General features: G+C 51.3%; 2 protein-coding genes across 3 annotated transcripts in view; one reads left to right on the top strand and one right to left on the bottom strand.

Moving 5' to 3' along the window:
• OGFOD3 (2-oxoglutarate and iron dependent oxygenase domain containing 3) overlaps window positions 1-4425 on the bottom strand; it is a 16483-nt gene extending 12058 nt beyond the window's left edge. Inside the window, exons 1-2 of the mRNA XM_002696108.6 lie at window positions 4220-4425; window positions 1614-1831 (exon numbers count right to left, since the gene is read on the bottom strand). Coding sequence (XP_002696154.1) covers window positions 1614-1831; window positions 4220-4293 — 292 coding nt within the window. The 5' untranslated portion in view covers window positions 4294-4425. The remainder of the gene's footprint in view (window positions 1-1613; window positions 1832-4219) is intronic.
• Window positions 4189-20163, top strand: HEXD (hexosaminidase D). Of its 2 annotated transcripts, NM_001101864.2 has the most exons (14): window positions 4189-4920; window positions 5220-5269; window positions 6333-6473; window positions 9683-9792; window positions 12687-12774; window positions 14026-14190; window positions 15331-15514; window positions 16665-16736; window positions 16867-17062; window positions 17809-17891; window positions 18599-18677; window positions 18753-18854; window positions 19083-19172; window positions 19771-20155. In NM_001101864.2, exons 3-14 carry the CDS (start codon window positions 6390-6392, stop codon window positions 19955-19957), a joined length of 1440 nt encoding a protein of 479 aa, NP_001095334.2. In that variant the 5' UTR covers window positions 4189-4920; window positions 5220-5269; window positions 6333-6389; the 3' UTR covers window positions 19958-20155. The 2 variants fall into 2 exon arrangements, with proteins under 2 accessions (NP_001095334.2, XP_059733826.1); XM_059877843.1 differs by lacking the exons at window positions 4189-4920; window positions 5220-5269; window positions 9683-9792 and having other exon boundaries at window positions 6385-6473; window positions 19771-20163.

Below are 20163 nucleotides of genomic sequence, written 5' to 3'. Positions count from 1 at the left end.
CATTCAAAAACAGACATTTTTTCAGGTACACATGCAACATTAACAAAAACATATTAGCCCAACAGGAAAGTTGGTTCTGTACCATACAGGTGATGGTCTCCAGCTACCAGGCAGTTAGAGAGAACTCAAGTTCCATCAATCTTGAAACCTTAAAATCCAGCAGGACACAGCACACTGAATATGAATGAGCGTTAAAGAGTATCATTTGGGCAAGAAAGTGAGTTGTGAGTGGTGGTGATGGCCGTGCATGTACACAAGTGCACAGGACACAAGCACACAGATGTGCCTCCCAGACACACAAGTCCGGTGCAGGCAGAGCCCCTGTCAGCTATGGGAGGAGACAAGGGTGAGAGGGGGGAGTCCAGAGACTTCGATGCTGTGTTTTTCTGGTAAAATATATATAAAACCCCCAATTTACCGTTTTAGCCAGTTCAGGGACATTAACTGCGCTCACATTGTTGCGTGACCATCACCACCATCATCTCCCGAACTTTCTCACCTTCCCAACTGAAATCCCATCTCCATCTACACCAACTCCTCCTCTGCCGCATTCCAACTGTTTTTAATGTGGATAAATTATTAAAGGGGTAGGAGAAATAATGGCTCAGCGGTAAAGAATCCGCCTGCAATGCAGTAGACACAGGTTCGATTACCGGGTAGGAAAGATCCCCTGGAGGAGGGCATGGCAACCCACTCCAGTATTCTTGCCTGGAGAATCCCATGGACAGAGGAGCCTGCCGGGCTACAGTGTACAGGGTCACAAAGAGCCGGACACAACTGAAGTGACTTAGCACAGGAAAAACATACTTTGTCAAAAGCTGGGACTTTACAGGAAAAAAGCTCACCAAGACAGAGAGAGCATGCCGATAACAGAACCTGTCCACTCCTGACCCCCGAGGGGAAAGGGAACCCCAGTTCCTCGGCATGTCCATTTCTGCCAAGGAGCCCACACACCTCCCTTCACTTTAACCCAACTTGTGCGCATCACAACAGTGCCCCTTGGTGGAAGGACTCAGCAATCTTTTTCTTGGTTCAAGTTCAAAGCGCTGCTCTGAATAGAAAAAATAAGTTCTGTCTCTAAGACCTGGTCACTCTGGCTAGGCTTTTAAAACTGCTGCCCTCCACAGAGCAGGCAGGTGCCAGGATGGGACAAACGCCATGGTGGGATGGACCCTGGTATCACGTTTCCTGTTGCAACATTTTCTGATTTAACAATCCCCTAAGACAGAAAATGCCTCTTCTCAGTTCAACTTGTTCATTGATATCTTCCCAATTCTGTTACATCTTTCCAGGCAAACCACCTCGTCCACCAGATGGAATCCACACTGAGGTGGGGGGGCACCTCAGTAAAATACTGGCCATAGCCTGGGCAGTGAAGCCTGGGCCTGCCCCTGCACTGGTGGGGCCTGAAACACTCACACTCCCCAGAACAGGTGTGAGCTAACCAACGTAGTGGGGGGGCAGTGGGGAGGAATGCCGCCTGTACCCCCAACCCCACATGACTTTCGACCTGATTCCCACCAATTCATCAAAGTAAAAACAGATGCATTTTGAACACACCAAATTCTATGTTAACATGCTGCTCTTTCCTGAATCACCTTGGCACTGCGTACCTTCAAACCTTCGGTGACTGTCATAGTCCTCAGAGCAGGGCACCTCGATGAACCTGCCTGGCAGGATCTCGCTGCGGTGAGCCAGGACCTCAGTGATGCCGTCATCACCCCCCAGGCTGCCCCAGAACAGGCAGGCGGCGAGAGCAGTGCAGGACCCCAGGACAACGACTCTTAACCACCTCTTGCGCACATCCCGAGGCGCCCGGACACTCTTGGTGCTGAGAACAGAAAACAGCTGTGGTCACCCGAAGGCAACTGCGTGTGCTGAAAACTCAGATCACAATGACCAGAGACCACACCCACACTTAGTTACAGCCTTAAAGGGGTCCCACACTGGTCATCATCAGAGCTACTCTCCATCAATCCAGAGGCACTTGCCAGCATACGAGGACATGGTGGGGAATGTGCCCCTCGCCCCATACGACCAGACAGGGCTCACTATGCCCCCGAGGACAAGACGAACTGCTAGTCGCGGTCCCTCCCAGCCTGGCCATGTCCATGGAGAACCATCTGGGAGATCCTGACAGAGCCTGTGACATCGATCACATTGCCTGCATCCGAAGATGACTGACACAACCCCATGCACTGGCCCTAGGGTGCACACTCACACACAACGTGAACTAAGGCAGTGAAAGTCGCTCAGTCGTGTCCATCTCTTCCAACCCCGTGGACTATACAGTCCATGGAATTCTCCAGGCCAAAACACTAGAGTGAGTAGCCTTTTCCTTCTCCAGGGGATTTTCCCAACCCAGGGATCGAATGCGAGTCTCCCACATTGCAGGCGGATTCTTTACCAGCTGAGCTACCAGGGTGAACTAAGGTAAACACGAATCAAACTCATTTCACTGAAACCACCAGGCAGCCGGGAAAAGAATGCAAGAACCACAGAAATGATTCCACACTAAGACACTTTCTGTACCACCTGGGTTAACTGTTGGATTCACACTGTCTATGCAGAAGTTGCAGGCATGTCTCTGTGCGTGTGTGTGTGTGTGCATGCACACGTATATCTATGTGTGTCTGCATGGTGTATACCCACTCATATGTGTGTCTGTGTACATGTGTATGTGTTTTCTCATATGTGTAACTGAACAGTCGTGTATTCTATTAACTGAGAAAAATGTGTAGGGCTTGAAGGACTGGCAGAAATGAGAAAAGCGATCCAGACATTGTTTCAGGAGGTGCACCTCATGTCTTCAAGTATATGATTAATTCCTGAAAACCAGGAAGTCTGCCTTCTATTTTTATATGTCCCTCCACATTTCAAAGTGCTATATATATAAAACACACACAGGCTTCCCTGCTGGCTCAGAGAGTAAAGAATCCACCTGCAATGGAGGAGACCAGGGTTTGATCCCTGGGTTGGGAAGATCCCCTGGAGAAGGGATGGCTACCCACTCCAGTGTTCTTGCCTGGAGAATTCCATGGACAGAAAAGCCTGGAGGGTACACTACCTGGGGTTGCAAAGAGTCGGACATGACTAAGCGACTAACACTTTCACACTTTTACTTTCTAACACACAAATTCCGATTAAATAAGTCTCAAGGTGGGCACAGCTGAGTCAGATCATATTGGGTGGATACATGGTCCCTTTAAACAGGGAGCATAGATCCCCAGGTCACAAAGACCCCCATCCTCCACCTAGAACTGCTGTCTAGCCTCTAGCCCACCTGGTCTCCTCTAACTAGACAAGGGTGGGCCCCTAACTCCAATGGGGCCAGTATTTTCTTCTCCAATAGGGCAGGGAGACTGCCAGCCCATCTCAGCAGCAGGGGCTGAAATCCTACTGTGGGCACAAAGCTGTTGACACCTTCGCCTGGGACACCCCAGGTGCTGAGACAGAAAGGGACAGAGAGGGAGGTAGAGACAAGAGGGGAAAAAACAGCCTCCTGGTCCAGATTTGGAAGCTATACTTCCCTGAGGTGTCCTCAAAATAAGCACCCCTGTTCAGGGTAAGCTGGCCCAAATGCAGACTGAGAATCTTGCTGAAACATAAGTGGATTTGGAGCAAGGTCCATGGCCCATTGGGCAAGCACGACGAGAAGGTAATTTATCCTGAAGTGAATACACTCCGGCTCTGAAAGCTTTAGGCAGAATCCCCTCGAAGGCTACCTGATGAGATCATTTATTCATTCATCGGGTCCCCCAACGGAGAACCGTCACGTGCACAGCCCTGAGAAAAGCACACGGAGACCAGACGATGGGGACCTCTGAGTGCCAGTCCCCGTGCGTAGTCTCGGCACAAAGCCTTAGGTACAAAGCCCTCGGTCCACACTGGGGAGGAAGGAGGTCAAGGAAGGTTTCCCGACCCGCAGCTCCGCCCAACCCCTTCCTGCGCGGTCCGGGAGGGATTCTGCAGGCTACGCCCTCCGGACGACCACGCCCCTCTAGGCGCCCGATTCGCCCAACCACAAACCAGGCCCCTCGCGGCCAGGCCACACCCACACTGCAGTGCCTTTCCGGGAAAGGCCCTGCCTGCACCAGATCCACCTTTTTCTGACCGGGCCGTGCCCACAGCCACCCAACACCACGCCCCTGTTAGGCCCCGCCCCTCGGCCAGGCCCCGCCCATGCCACCATTCGCGCGCTCCCGGCGCTATCTGGTACCTGCTCTGGCGCCGACGCTCCGCTGCCCCGCTGCCCTCGGGGGCCTTGGGAGCACCCCTCCGCTGAGGTGCCATTAGCTACGCTGCCGCGAAACTAGGCCGAATGCTGGAGCCGCCACAAGCCCGGGACGAGCGCTGCGAGAGGTAGCGCGAGGCCGGCGCGGCCGGGCACGCGAAGCGACACCCTCAGCCTTCAACCTCCGAGCTGGTGACCAGGCCTGAGCAATCGGAGGTCGAGCGCCGAGCGGGGCAGGGCGGGGACCGAGCGCGGGCCTGGCTTGCTCCCCGCGGCGCACCTGCCTTGGCCGTACCCCGCCTCCCCTGACCTCCGCGGAACCTGAGGAGCCTGCGAACCTTCTACAGAAGTGTGTCCTTGCCCCGTCGTGCGTGCTCTACCGGGGTCTCCAACTCCTCCTAGAGTCTCGAAGCCGTCTCCCCGCGGTGTCCAAGCCCTCCTCCCAGGGTCTCCGCACCCTTTCCTGTGGGATTTCCAACGCTCCTCTCCCTGGGCCCATGCCACACCTGAGGGCACTGGGTCCTGTTGGTGCTTAGTATCTGAGGCCTGCTGTTTAGTTTACAACATTCAGTTTCCCGTCCAGTGGGCAAGAAGTAAGATCTTAACCAGTCCTGTCAAGATACCTAAGATTCTGAATGAGTGGAATTAACAGTGAGGTTCATTCATAAAGATTAAGTGTGAAGAAGGTGAGTAATTTATTGATACGGGGCGGGGGGAGGGGGAGGGAATCTGGACTCATTGAACAAGAAAAGAGATCTGCCCAACAATCCCCAAACTGGGGAAATCAGATACCATCGCCTGGCAACTTACCTAGAAGCCCAAGAGACTGGGACAATTGCAGATCTACGTACCGGGTTGTCTGATAGCAATAGTGGCAAGTCTGAAATAATCATATTTCTATAGACCTCGTGCAGGAGGGAATCAAAGTAAAGAACTACACACTTGCAAGAGGGAATACTGACTTCTCTGTCTCCTTTCCCTTTAGATTTTGCAGCAACTTACTTTGGTAAACAACTCTGAATGTGTCTGAATCAGGTAAGATGTCGGTGTTCATTCCTGCTGTAGGGCTATAGAAAAGTAAGAAGATTTCTCTCTAAACACAAGGAAGCACACCCAGGACTAATACAGACTTCTCAGCTCAAAAATTTTTCTTTTAACTCTATTCTCTGGAAAATACATTTGGGTTATAGCGGGGGCGGGGGGGAGGGTTGTTAGAGTTTTCTTTTTTATTATTTATTTTTTCAAAATGTAAAGCAACTCAGCTTTGAAACATTTCAGTTTTTCAAAATGCTTGGTCTTAAACTCATCCACTTCTCAGATGGCAATTTAAGTAATTGCCTTAAGAACTTTGTCATTGAGATTGTTTTGAATATAATTTTTTTTTTCAATCAAACTGATCGATTTCTATGTGCATTATATTATTGTCTCTGCTATATTATAAAGTCCCTAAGGTCAGGGATTTATGAATCCTTGAACAGAATGAGTAGTTTGAATTGTGGAGCTGAATATATGATCAATATACAGAGATTTTCTTTCCTTTTCCTGTCTAATTCTATGTGTTTTATGCTTCATCCAGATACCTCCTCTAGTTTAACATAAACTAGTCAGCACTGATAAACTTGTGACTTACTTGTTTTTAAATTATCAATGGCCTATTTTAAATCCTAGACAGTTTTCTCTGACCTAGGATAAATTTTTACAGTTTCTCCTTCCCTGCAACCAAGCTGACTCAAACTCTAAAAATGCAAATTATTTCTAATACTATTTAAAGTAGAATAAAATTGAGGATCAGTTTTCTACAGAAGCATCATATTGTGGGGCCTGAAAAATGTTTAAGAGATATTTGCCTGTTTTCACTGGCATAGTATATATTGGATAAGACAGTCTTTAAAACAGGAAATTATTTTGCAGTCATTTGTATTATTGTAGATTATAGCCATCTTATAAGGAAACCAGTGCTGTATGACAAGGGTCCTTGTATTTGAACTTGGAGACAGACATCTTGATATATTTCGTGTTGGTGAAATGAGTTTCCTTCTAGTTCATATCAGAATTGAAACAGACATTGGAAGGATATAACTCTGAATTTCTTCACTAGGAAGAAGTGCCCAGAAAAGAGATTTTTTAGTTATATGACTTCTCAAAAAATAGTGGGATGTCGGGTTCCTCACCATTTAAGATGCGACTAGTTCATCTGGACCTGAAAGGAGCCCCGCCAAAGGTCTGCTACCTCTCGGAGGTAAGAGCTCCCTTTCTTCTCTAGAGAATCGCTTTGCCTCGGGTTTGGTTATGAAGTTGTGAACAGTATTCTGTACATACATTTTTGGAACTCAACCATGGGTTCTGAGTTGCGGCGTGGTGGCAGCAGCATAGATCTTGAATTTCCCCCATATCCCCTCACAAAGCAGATAGCAACCAGGATGGCAAAAGGAAAAACAGAAAAGACAAAACCCCACAACCTCTGTTGTGAACCAAATCGCGTCTCCTAAAAAGATATGTTTAAATCCTAACCCAGCGGACCTGTTAATGTGACCTGTGATTTAAAGATAGGGTCTTTGCAGATGTCTCTGACATTAGATGAGGTCATATGGGAACAGGGTGAGCTCTAATCCAATAAGTGGTGTTTGTATAAGGAGAGGGGACAATAGACACAGAGGGAAGAGGACATGAGGACAGAGGCAGAGACTAGAATTGATGCATCTGCATGCCCAGGAGGGTAAAGGATGCCAGAAACTCGCAGAATCTGGAAGAGACAGGGAGGATGCCCCTTACAGCCTGGGAGGGAGCACGGCCCTGCTGACACCTAGATTTTGGGCTTCATCCTCCCAAGCTGTGAGAGAACACATTCTTACTATTTCAAGCTCCCCGGTTTGTGATGACTTGTTATGGCAGCCACAGGAAAAGCATGTACTCTAAAACAAATGTAAGTTATCAGGATTTTCCTGTGAATGCCAAAATGCAAGGGGCGGGGCCAAACCACGGACAGACAGCTCAACACTCCTGTGGGGTTAGCAGCTGGGCAGGGGATGGTAGAGGAAAGGTAAAAAAGAATTTAGGATCTTCCCTGGTGGTTCAGTGGCTAAGACTCCAAGTCCCCAATGTGGGGGGCCCAAGTGCGATCCCCAGTCAGGAAACTAGATCCCACATGATGCAAATGAGAGTCTGCATGCCACAACGAAGATCAAAGATCCCACGTGCCGCAACTAAGACCTAGTGCAGCCAAATAAATACAAATAAATATTAAAAAAAAAATAGAATTCAGATGACTCCAAGACCAGGGAATCCACAAAATAGCCCAACAAGTAAAGGTAAGTCAGAAACTGGAGGAGATGTCACTGGCTCCAGATTGAGAATGAGTGCTCAAGACCTCAAGGCATTCCAAAATACTTTCCAGAAACTTCTTCCAGAAGGACAGAACCCCACACTCAGAATGCAATGTTGGGAAAAGACTCCATCTTGAACTGGGGAGTAACATTGAGGTAAAGGAGAGAGAAGTTTCAAATACTGGAGAAACAGGATCCAGAGGGAGTGAAGACTGAGTGCTATGGAAGTAGCTGCACAAAGTCCGTAACTGCTAATCCTTTATGTAACAGCTGCAGAGGGAGCCCTGGGCTGGCCCAGCTCCATCCCAAACATAAGAACCTGCTCTCCAAAATACAAGAAAACAAATCTCATTGTAAAATGAGCAATAGGAAAGGAGTGTGGTTGTGCCATATGAAAAAACATTGCCAGAAAATAGAGGACCATGATTTGAGTAACAGTGAAGGCGCACCAGCACCATGTGACCACAAAGCAGATGGCACAGTTCTGTAATATTTCAAAACAAGATCAGAGATACTAAGAAGCTATGGAAGAACAGCATGAGTTAGAAATAGAAACGCCCAGTCCCACATGCTGCAACTAATAACCCGGCGTGCTGCAGTGAACATCGAAGATCCCCCATACTGCTCTTAGAACCCACGGTAGCCAAATAAATATTTTAAAAAGCACAGAAAGCCATAGCCAGACAAAAGTAGATTGTGAAAAGATTGCCTCCAGACTCAGGAATGAATTATAAGAAAAAAAAAAAAATCAGAAATAGAGACTAAACTAGAAAAAGGACAAAAGTGAATAGACACCATGGGAACCAGTGTTGAGAAAGCAACGGCAGAAAAGAAAAAAAAGTCAAACGTGAAGAGATAAAAGCACTGTGACAAATGGATAGGTGTGAGAGACAGGCAAAGAAGACCCAGTTTGTGTGTAGCTGGAGCCCCCTGCTGTTGCTAATGGACAGAGTCAGGTTCAGACAACAATTTCTTATTCATTTCATTACCTGCTGCTGCTAACAGACAGTCAGGTTCAGACAACAATTTCTTATTCCCCCTGTTTCTGAGGATTTGCTGGGTGGCTCCCTCAGGCTGAGCTTAGCAGCCTGTCAGCCACCCAGTGCACCGAAGATCCCTACCAGCCCCAACAGAAATGCTAAAGAGGCCACCCAATAGTCAGATGGCTAAAGGCTGCAAGGAAAACCAGGAGCAAAAATGCTGCGGAAAATATGGAAATGCTATAACCGTTATGTTTCATTTGTGCAAGTGACTGACCTGGGTTAGTTTGACTCCTTTCCACAATCAGCCTCCTCTTATAATTTGCAGTCAATTGTCAATGACCCACTTTATAAATGATCTTAGCTAATTCCTGGTCCGAAGCTGATTTCCTTCTATCCAGCATGCTTAATAATGTTCCCATGTTCCTGGGGAAAGAAAGCTTTGACAGCAACATCAGCGAGAGTGCTACAAATTGTATAAAACTTGTAGTGGCCCTTGTCTGGAGGTGGATTTATATTCTAAATAGTTACAGGAGCCCTCACCCCTGCCTGTGATGCCAGGCTAAAAGAAAATCTCAGTGCTGTGTACAGTAGATACAGCCCTAAAAGTCCTGGAGGATAGGAGTCCATGTTCTTGAGATAAAGGTGGAAAAAAGAAGTGGGAGAGAACCAGGGCAGGGACCCTGTAAGCACAGAGGGACAACCTCTTTCCTCCTTCATCTACCTCCTCTAGGCTTCTTCCAGGCGCCCACCACTAGCCCTCCAGAGCCTATAGGCTCCCATCGCCCCAGGCCGCCCCTTCCCTGTGTTCTAGGAGGCCCCCATGCTGCATGTCTCATCCAGATGAGGTGCCGTCTGACCCTGCTTGCCCAACCGTCCCTCCCCAGCTAAGCCACTAGGCAGCTGCTATTCTATAGCAAGCAGAAACCCTGCCCCTTGTGTCAAGTGAACACGTCACTACATTTGTGTTTAGTTGGCATAACACAGAGTACACATTTCAGGTGGAAAGTTTCCAGGAGAATTATCAGTCCAAAGATCAGCTATAATGCATGTCCATCAGCTAAAAGAATGAGTCTGTGACCTGCATGTGTGTCGTTTTCCATTCAAATAGTCATGTTTTCATGACGTTTCTGTCTCCTCCCCAGATTTTCCCCCTGTTCCGTGCCCTGGGTGCAAATGGCATCCTCATTGAGTATGAAGACATGTTTCCCTACGAGGGCCACCTGAGGCTGCTGAGGGCCAAGCATGCGTACAGGTATCTGAGGTGCCAAGCAGGGCAATGCCTCTGTAGAGAAGATGGGATGTGCAGGGCAGCAACCTGGAGGGGAGGGGGGGCAGGAATCATAAAAATAAAGCACGTTCACTGAAGAGAATTTGGAAACGTTTAAAAGAATATAAGCATCCATATAGTCAAAGCTATGGATTTTCCAGTAGTCATGTACAGATGTGAGAGCTGGACCATGAGGAAGGCTGTGTGCCAAAGAATTGATGCTTTTGAACTGTGGTGTTGGAGAAGACTCTTGAGAGTCCCTTGGACTGCAAAGAGATCAAACCAGTCAATTGTAAAGGAAATCAACTCTGAATACTCATTGGAAGGACTGAAGCTGAAGCTCCAATACTTTTGCCACCTGATGTGAAGAGCTGATACGTTGGAAAAGGCCCTGATGCTGGGAAAGATTGGGGACAGGAGGAGAAGTGGGCAACAGAGGACGAGGTGATTGGAAGACATCACTGACTCAACGGACAAGAGTTTGAGCAAGCTCTAGGAGATAGTGATGGTCAGGGAAGCCTAGCGTGCTGCGGTCCATGGGGTCACAAAGAATCAGACATGACTTAGAAACTGAGCAACAACAACCACAAATGATCCCCCAGAAGGAAGCGCTGTGATTTGTTTCAGTCTTGTCTGTGGATATGAAATGCATGGAGGACACTTTGACAGGTGTCCATGCAGAAGAAGGAGGGAGGGTCTTTAAGGCCCCAAGTGGGATCTTTATCAGAAAAGTGAGGATTAAAGGGGAAAGGATCAGAATCATGGAGAAGGCAATGGCACCCCACTCCAGTACTCTTGCCTGGAAAATCCCATGGACGGAGGAGCCTGGTGGGCCACAGTCCATGGGGTTGCTATGAGTTGGACATGACTGAGTGACTTCACTTTCACTTTTCTCTTTCATGCATTGGAGAAGGAAATGGAAACCCACTCCAGTGTTCTTGCCTGGAGAATCCCAGGGACGGGAGAGCCTGGTAGACTGCCGTCTATGGGGTCGCACAGAGTCGGACACGACTGAAGCGACTTAGCAGCAGCAGCAGCAGCAACAGATCAGAATCAGGAAAGTCAGATAGCATGGTCATGGGCATACCGCATTTGGCTTTAAAATTATGGGTATCCATGTAAATCAATAACAAATAGCCCAAAAGAAAATTGGACAAAGAACATTTTGATCCCCCCAAAAGAAAGAAGTATATGGTAATAATAAAACAATGAAATGCCATTTTGGCTACCAAATTGGAGAAGCTTTTAAAACAAAATGATAGTCCTCTGTGTCCACAAGGGTGAGCAAAAACTAGCCTCCTGCTGGTGGGCTGTAGAGCAGCCTAACTGTTCTGGAGGGTAGCTTGGCTCTGTGTGACAGAACTCCCAACATGTGCCTATGAGTGGGAAGCAGGAAAGGCATGATCCAGAGCATTAATGTGGTGATGGCAGAGGTGTTTGTGTTTCTTTGTACAACGAACGTGTTCTGTTCCTTTGTTTTTAAAAGTGAAAAAGGTACCAGGGTTCCAGTGAAGCTTGAAAAAGGTATATTTAAAGATAGAACCTTATGTCATCAGTTCATTTGTAAAACTGATTAACTTTAGAGATGGTTCAAACACAGAAATTGAGATGAATTCATAAATGACACCTCAGAGTAGAGTGGTCCGGGGCCCTTCCCGGATGGCATCCTCAGTATCTCAGTAGCAGGACGTTGACCTGGACGAACACTCAGGCGTGCTGACAGTGACTTCCTTCCAAGGGTTTTGTCCATTTGTAGATGGATAAACAAATGCATGTGTGCTCAGTCATGCCTGACTCCTTGTAATCCCATGGACTACAATCTGCTAGGCTCCTCTGTCCATGGAAGTTTTCCAGGCAAGAATACTGGAGTGGGTTGCAATTTCCTACTCCAGGGGATCTTCCCAACCTGGGGACCGAATCCACGTCTCTTGAATCTTCTGCATTGGTAGGCAGATTCTTTACCACTGAGCCACCTGGAAAGCGCTAATAGATGCGGTTACTAACCCCCTCAGATGAGTCACTCCACCTAGTCTTGGTACTCTATTAAAGGGGTCACCAGCCTTTTCTATAAAGGGCCAGACAGTAGATATTTCAGTCTGTACAGCCCATCTCATCTCTGTTACAACTGTTTGTGGGGCAAAAGCAGCCACAGGTGATAATAATGAGTGGGCATGGCTATGACCCAATAAAACCCTATTTGTGGACACTGAAGGATGAATTCCATACAATTTTTGTTCTTTTGTTACTCATTTGTGTCCGACTCTTTGCCACCCATGGACTGTAGCCCTCCAGGCTCTCCAGTCCATGGGATTTCCCAGGCAAGAATACTGGGGTGGGTTGCCATTTCCAGGAGGTCTTCCCAACCCAGGGATCGAACCCATGTCTCCTGCACTGACAGGTGGATTCTTTACCGCTGAGCCATCAGGGAAGCCCTCCCATATAGTTTTTGCAGGTCACAAAATGTTATTCTTCTCTTGATTGTTCTCAACAATTTTTAAATGTTGAAACCATTCTTAGGTCATGGGCTGTACAGAAACAAGCGGTGAATTTACCCTCAGGCCCTGTCTTCCCACCTTTGTTCTAGACTATGATTCCTTGTGTGGCCCAGTTTCTGGTAAAATGACTTTAGCTTCTTAAAGAGTTTGAGTCAGAATAGCTGGTCAGAAGTAAACTGTTACTTGATGACATAACAGAGCATCGTTTTCCTGAACTGTAGCATGGAAGCCTTCTCTGAAAGCTTAAGAATACCTGTTGGGCTTTTCAGAGTTAGTGACCCTACTAGTTTCCTCAGTAGAGTCCCCCAGGAACCTGACAAGCGGGGATTGGGAGCCTAAATGGAAGCCGGCCTGCACCTCTTAGGGTGGTCTTTGTCTCTCTAGCCCTTCGGAAATCAAAGAGATCCTGCACCTGGCCACACTGAATGAGCTGGAGGTCATTCCCTTGGTGCAGACATTTGGGCACATGGAGGTAAGTGGGAGGAAGGGAAGTTACCTTGCACCCAGCTGTGGGGTTCAGGGGTGCACGGGCAGGGCTAGCCACCTGCAGGGAACAGCTCAGCGCTGCACAGAGAGGCTCTGTGAACAGCTGAGGAGCTGTTGTCTGATAAATCCAACATCCAGGCCCTCTCAACGTCAGTTTCCATAGACTGGTTTTTCCTTTGAGTGTCCATCCCACTTGCCAGTTATTTGCACGTCTCAATTTTTGGTTGACAACTGGACATTTCAGATCATATGTTACAGCAAATCTGACTTTTTCCCCATGGGTAGTTGTAAATTGCCTGGATTTAATCTGTCTCCCCAGATGTGTGTGGCCACAAATGCCTCTGTTGGGTTTTTATTCTTGTTTTTATTTTTTGCTCTTAGGGGGTCACTCTTCTGTCTTGACAGCTGGTGATTCCACGCAGGTTGGGCAGTAGTTGTGCCCAAGCCCGTAAGGCTCCACGTTATGCCCCAGGGGCTAGGGGTGCCACACGTAAGAGCTCAGCCAGTGCTCAGTCTGCTGTGGCTCCTGCTTTCCACCCAGCCCTCTCAGGCCCGTGTGTGTGTGTGTGTGTGTGTGGCCCCAGCCAGCTGGTGTGAAGGAGAACATGTGTCACCTTTGTGGTCCTGTGAGGACCGCAGAATTCAGAACAGTTTGCCACTCTTACTGACAGGTCTCCAAGGACTGGGTTTACCCACATCCAGCTGCTGGTGGGCACAGGGGGTGGGGCCCTGGGCAGAAGCTGCAGAATCTCTGTTTTTACCCAAAGTTGTGGCGGTCTTTCATGAACAAACATTTCTCAGTTTGTTGTTCACCTTTGGTTGGTTTCTGAAGGCCTGAAATTGTTTTTGACAAATGGTTCCACTTTGTACTTGTTGTGTGTGTGTGTGTGTGTGTGTGTGTGTGTGTGTGTGATGGGCAGGGCAATGGGGAGTGGGTAGTTTGCCAGCCTCTTCACTTGAGCAAGAAGTCCACCCACATGTAATTCTGCTGTGAAGGGAGACTGTCTTGTCCACTTTCTCACTCAGCCTAGTTAGAGGTGGAAGGGAGAAGGGCTGTTGACCAAGCAGCCTGGTTGCTCAGAGCCCTGGCTCCCGTGCCCAGGGCAGTCCCGCTGGCCCCCCTGGGAACTCTAATAGACACGAGGCTGGCAGGGTGCAGGGGCAGGAGCCCAGCTGTGGGGAGCTCGGGCATAAGCTTCTCCCCAGGGTTGCCAGCTTTCCTATTGTCTCCCTGCAGTTCGTGCTGAAGCACGAGGCTCTCGCTCACCTCCGGGAAGTGGCACGTTTCCCCAACACCCTGAACCCCCACAAAGAGGAGTCCCTGGCACTGGTCACAGCCATGATCGACCAGGTGATGGAGCTGCACCCGGGCGCCCGGTGGTTCCATGTCGGCTGCGACGAGGTGGGTGCCTCCCCTTGCCAGCAGGCAACTCCCCTAAGTCTGCAGCAGCCCCTTCTCTTCACCTCAAGGTCACCTGCTCCCACCTCGTGGGGTCTTCTCTTAAATAGAAAAGTAGCTCCAGGAATAAAGAAAGGCTGGCTGAGGAGATGTGCCCCAGTGAGGGCCGTGGTCCCAGCTGACAAGTGATCTCCCGTGGGCAAACCTGCTGAGCCAAGCAGGGTGCAGTGGGGTGCAGGCACCCACGGGACAGCAGAGCAGCCCCTAGTTACTGCACGTTCATGTCCTTGGGGCCAAGGTGGCCATGAGATTGAGCCGGGTACTTTTCTCCATGTGAAGCAGTGCAGTTTCAGACAGTGGGAGAAGGGAAATACCACTTTAGGGTCATGGAGCACTGGCTGGAAAGGCAGTTCCCAGGGGTGCCCCACCTTGTCCTCAAGAAACACAGGATCTTAGGAAGATTATGAGCCACCGAGCAGTGACCCAAAGACCTGTGCTCGTCTGAGCTCAGGCATCTGAGCTAGGACAGTGGTTTGTGGACATTTTATTCCAGAGTTTGATCCTCTTCTTCAAAAAAACCTTTTTTTAAAAAAAAATACATGTAATATAGAATTTATCACCGAAAGCGATTGAAAGTGAACAGTCCGGTAACTTTTTAGTCATTCTCAGTGTTGTGCAGCCCTCATCCCCGCCTAGTGCAGGGCCTCTCATCTCCCCACCCACCCCCCGCCCTCTACCTCTGCATCCATCTCTCCTTTGCATCTCTGCATTATCCCCCCGCCCCAGCACCCCGTAAGTGAAATGCTGCTCCATGCATGGGCTTCTCTCCCTGGGCACCTTCTCCAGCTTCATTCATCTACATGGCAGCTGAGTGATATTCCAGGGTGTGGACAGGCCACGCTCTGTTTATCCATCTTGTGTTGCTGGACGTCTGGTCATTTTTACCTTCTGGCTCTTGTGGTGCTCCTGTGCCCAGGCTCAAGGGAGTCTTAGAGCTGAGTTTGGGTGTTGGTGAAGAGGCAGGGGCGCCCTTCACTGCCCCCTCCCCATGGGCAGCTTCCCCGAGATTCTCCCAGGCCACAGCATGAACCTTTGGGTGAGGATGAGTGGTCCCGGGGCCAACCCACCCGTGTCTCCTCCTAGGTCTACTACCTTGGAGAGGGTGAGACCTCAAGACAGTGGTTGCAGCAGGAGCCCAACAGCAAAGCAAAGCTGTGTCTGTCCCACATGGAGGCGGTGGCCAGCCACATGCGGGCCCGGTACCCCACTACAACGCCCCTGATGTGGGATGACATGCTGCGGGACATCCCCGAGGACCAGCTCTCAGGTCGGCAGGGCGTGGCCCTGGCGGGCGGGGGGTGGTAGTGGTGATGGTGCAGGTCATGCTCAGCAGTGGGGCTTCCTGGTGCCACGAGGAGTGGAAGCCAAGTGCTCCGAGCCCCCAGCTGCTCAGGAGAGACCTAGACCCTGTTGTAGAGCTGCACTGCAGCTTCTAGTTCCAGACCATCCCGTTATTAGGACCACTTTCATGTGTTTCTCATATGACAGTGCCATTTCCCTAAAAGGTCTTGCAGGAGTGTGGTTGTGAGAGACCTGACCTGGAGGGTAGCATGAGGCCCTGGGGGCGGCACCGACCGTCGGGAGCAGGGGATAGGTTCGGAGCAGGGGCCCCCAGCAGACCATGAGAGCACCCAGTGCTCACAGCACCTCACACGCCTGTACTGCCAGCCCTGTAGGGGCTCCACTGAGGTTCACACTGGCTGGTTGAGGGAAGCAGAGGCCCCCCCAGCCCAAGCCCAGCAAGGCCTAGCTTGAGGCTTTGGGGTGAGACAGGGAGATTGCCACACATGCTTCTGCAAGGTCCAGGTGTCCTGGCTGCGGCCGTTACCACGTGTGGCCACTTAAGTTTTCATTCATTATAAATAAGTCCGCTTAGCAATGCATTCCTACTGCACCTGGGCCTGCCCCGCGTGCAGACACACTGCCGCTCCCTCCCTTGAGGGAGCACCGGGGCCCATGGCCTTAGCAGCTCCAGCAGTGTCCAGTCACTTCCAGAGCTGACTGGCCTGGCGGCTGCGGCGTTTATGACCAAACGCTTAGTGCAGTACTGAATCTGTACTTGCTGCTGCTAAGTCACGTCAGTCGTGTCCGACTCTGTGCGACCCCACAGACGGGCGCCCACCAGGCTCCCCCGTCCCTGGGATTCTCCAGGCAAGAACACTGGAGTGGGTTGCCATTTCCTTCTCCAATGCATGAAAGTGAAAAGTGAAAGCGAAGTCACTCAGTCGTGTCCGACTCCTAGCGACCCCATGGACTACAGCCCACCAGGCTCCTCCGTCCATGGGAGTTTCCAGGCAAGAGTACTGGAGTGGGTTGCCAGTGTCTTCTCCGGAGTCTGTACTTAAATCCATTTTAATGCAAGAAAGGAGGGCTGAAGGCTGAAGGGACCCGCCCTCATGGCCTCTCTCCACTCCCAGGGTCAAGGGTGCCGCAACTGGTGGAGCCTGTGCTTTGGGACTATGGGGCTGACCTGGACCTCCACGGGAAAGGTCAGTACCAGAACGGAGCCGGGCGGTCATGGGCTCCTCTTGGTTTTCCCCACAGACAAGCATGTATTTCGGGCTTCACAGCTACACCTCGTCAGGGCATGCCACTCACACCTCTTACTTGCTCACCCAGCGCTCCTTGTGGAGAAGTACCGGAAGAGCGGCTTCTCCTGGCTCTGGGCCGCCAGCGCCTTCAAGGGGGCCACAGGAGTGAACCAGAGCCTGACCCCTATCGAGCACCACCTCAGAAACCACCTGCAGTGGCTGCAGGTGGCGGGCAGCGTGCCAGCGGACACGCTTCGGGGCATCATCCTGACTGGCTGGCAGAGGTGAGGCCATGTGGGGCCCAGGGATGCCCTTGGGAGGGTCGAAGCGGCTCCCATCACTCAGGACACATGGCCCTCCTCAGCCCATCCAGTCTGGGCCTCAGTTCTCACCTTCTGTCAAGAGGAAGCAGCCAGCACTCTGAGGAGGGTGTGGAGGACCAGCCGCACAAAACAAGCACTTGGGGTCAAGCCCCTCACACCACACTGCTGAGGGGATGCGGCTCAGGGTGTTAGCACCCCAGGGCACTGGGCCTCCTGGTGCACGCTCTGTCTGCACCGTGCGTGTCTCTGCATGTTCACACCACCCCAGCCACTTTGGGAGAGGTATGAAGACAGACCTCAGCTCATTCAGAATTTCACACTATCTGAAAAGTAGAGTTACAAGTTAACGCCTAGTCCCAGGCAAGTCCTGGCCTCAGGTCCCATCCTGAGGGGGAGGCCAGGGGCCCCAACACCAAGGGCAGGAGGCCCTGACTCCATGGGAGGCAACTGGAGGCGGGGCTGACTGCTGACCCTCAGCCCTCACTTACAGAGCTGAGTCAAAGATGAACTTCAAAGAATTTCAAGGTGGCAACTACAGAGCATTCAGCCCAGGCAGGTCCCTCTGGGTGGGATCTGAGTGTGACTGCCAGCTGCAGACCCACAAAACCAAGGAAGCTTCTGGAAGCAGCAGAAGCTTCTCGATCCCTGTCCTGTCTCGCGGTGGCTCATGCCCGAGCATCCACTGAGTCCCTCTCCCACGGACTTAGGTATGACCACTTCTCTGTGCTGTGCGAGCTGCTGCCCGTGGGAATCCCGTCCCTGGCCGTCTGTCTGCAGGCGCTGCTGCACGGTATGGTCCCCTGCTCCTCCCAGGAAACCAAGTGCCAGGACCCCCAACTGCCACCTCCACCTGGCTGGACTGTGGTCTTAACAGCCTGGGTCTTCAAGCCTAAACCCAAGACAGAGGCCAGGAAGGTAGGGGGACGGGCTCCTCAGGCAGAGTGAACCCACAAGAAAGCTCATCATGGATAGGGTGCAGGAAAGGGCCCGTCTTCACTGGGTGAATATCCTGAATGCCCAGTGCCAGTGGGTGTGGCCCGCAGCTCCCTCACTTCTGGTTCTCCTGGGAGCAGCCAGGTGCAGGCAGAGATGCTTAGAGATGGACGAAACCAGCAGGCGTGCCTGATGGTGAAGCCCTGGTTAGGTAAACTCCCATTTGAGACCTGATGATAAATGTGCTGTTGGAGCAGAAAGATGTCAAGGTGGTTGAGGAAAGTGAGGACTGAACAGTGAACATGTTTAGAATTGTGCTGAGCCACAGGGATGTGGAAGGACAGATACTGAGACTCTACCCTTTTCTAACCTTCCCGCAAGGCTGCTGTGGCCTTGGGCTCATCCATCCCTGAAGTCAGCATGTGTGTGGCTGGACCTGGCCAGCGGTCCTTCTCGATTGTTTTGCCCACGACCCATGCCCAAAGGTCGGGAGGTCCAGCCAGCACGGGGTCCAGGCCACCTCCTCCAGGGGCCTCTCTGACCTCCGTCTATGGTTGGTTTCAGGAGACTTTGCTGAAAATGTCAAAGCAAGAGTGGAGAACTTTCTTGGGATTTCGAGCCTAGAGGAAATGAGTTTTAGGAGGTAACACTCTCACTCCCTGCCCTGCCTCTCCCCTCCCATTTGAGCCCTTCCTCAGCACGGCGGCTCCCTGTGCAGTGAGGGCGCCGGCTCCTTCCCTGGCAGCGACATCCTGGCCCTCGTCACACAAGTCAGCCTCCACCTGTGCAGCTCCGTGGACGCGCTGCTGGAGAGGGACAGGTGAGCAGGCCGGGGAGTGACCCCCACCACCTCCTGGCAGGGCAAGGGCCAGCTAATACTGCAAGGAAGCTTCCTAGGTGGAAGCTTTTAAAAATCTAACTTGTAAAAATCTTTACCAGATTTTCAAAGGTCTTATTTTACAACCACCGAGGCAGCCTTACAAGCCACAGTGCACCCACCTATGTGTGTGGATTTGTCCCCCGCCCCCTGGCCCCCACCCCACTGCAGGTATGTGACCGGCTGGTTCAGCCCCTACCATCGCCGGAGGAAGCTCATTCACCCCGTCATGATCGAGCACATCCAGCCCCAGGCACTCAGGTAGCCCACGGCCCGCCCCACTGTGTCCATCCCCGGCACTGCCCACCCTCCACTGCACTGGGAGCCTTCTGGACGAGCTGACTAGGTATCACAGCCAGAGTCCTGGGTGGCCCAACTGAATCAGCTGTGCCCTTAGGTGTCACGAGAAGCTTGGACATTTCCTGCCTGAGAGGGTTGAGGGTCACCAGATGCCCTGAGCCGGATCTGGGGCTCCTGGTAGGACCAGACTGCCTAGGGCTGTGGCCGCATGTGTCACCGTGGGGACAGGGTCCCAGCCGGCCTCCCCCCGCTCCCCCAGCTCTGCAAGCAGAGGCCAACACAGACTGTCCCCACTGAGTATAAGATGCCTTCAGCTGCCACGGCAGGTTCACGCACCAAGAAAAACCCTGCCAGCCAGTTGTGAAGTGCCTGCTGGTTACAAGGTCAAACTGACAGTCACTCATTGATTCCCAACAACCTTATGAGGCTGGTGCGAAGGGCCCAGTTCCATGGATGAGTAAATGGAAGCCCAGGATGTCCTGACCTGTGGGGTTCTGGAGGCTCTGAGGTATGCCCCAGGGCCCTCATTGGGCAGGCTAACTGTCTCGCTGGTCCTCAGTCTCCTGGCCAGGTGGAACGCCCTCGCAGGGGAGCTGGAGGCTGCCCTGCAGCGCATCTTCTACCCAGACACGGTGGAGGAGTGGCTGGAGGAGAACGTGCACCCCAGCCTGCAGCGGCTGCAGGCTCTGCTACAGGACCTGGGTGAGGCGGCCAGCCCCAGGCAGGACTCAGGTCAGGACCCCTGAGGGGAGAGGCCAAGCACAGGCTTTCAGCAGCCCTGCACCCTTGTCTAGCTGTACCCAGCCCCAAGTGCCACTCCTGAGTCCTGGACAGCCGTGCCAGCGGGCAGCACTCAGAGTAAATACGGAAGGAAAAGGCCTTCTGGGCCTGTGCAGTGATCAGCATTAGAACTTTCTTTTGAAATAAAAAAGAGAGTGGAATCCAGAAATCA

The sequence above is a fragment of the Bos taurus genome, chromosome 19, assembly GCF_002263795.3.
Source record: "Bos taurus isolate L1 Dominette 01449 registration number 42190680 breed Hereford chromosome 19, ARS-UCD2.0, whole genome shotgun sequence".
Classification (NCBI taxonomy): domain Eukaryota; kingdom Metazoa; phylum Chordata; class Mammalia; order Artiodactyla; family Bovidae; genus Bos; species Bos taurus.
Note: the sequence above shows the minus strand (reverse complement) of the source record. Positions and strands in the feature narration are given on the sequence as shown.

Bases quoted from the DNA above. Each gene is read 5' to 3' on its own strand.
- HEXD (NM_001101864.2), top strand. From the start codon at position 6,390: ATGTCGGGTTCCTCACCATTTAAGATGCGACTAGTTCATCTGGACCTG. The intron at 6,474-9,682 runs GTAAGAGCTCCC...TCTCCTCCCCAG, and splicing joins AGGTCTGCTACCTCTCGGAG to ATTTTCCCCCTGTTCCGTGC. The intron at 18,855-19,082 runs GTGAGCAGGCCG...ACCCCACTGCAG, and splicing joins GCGCTGCTGGAGAGGGACAG to GTATGTGACCGGCTGGTTCA.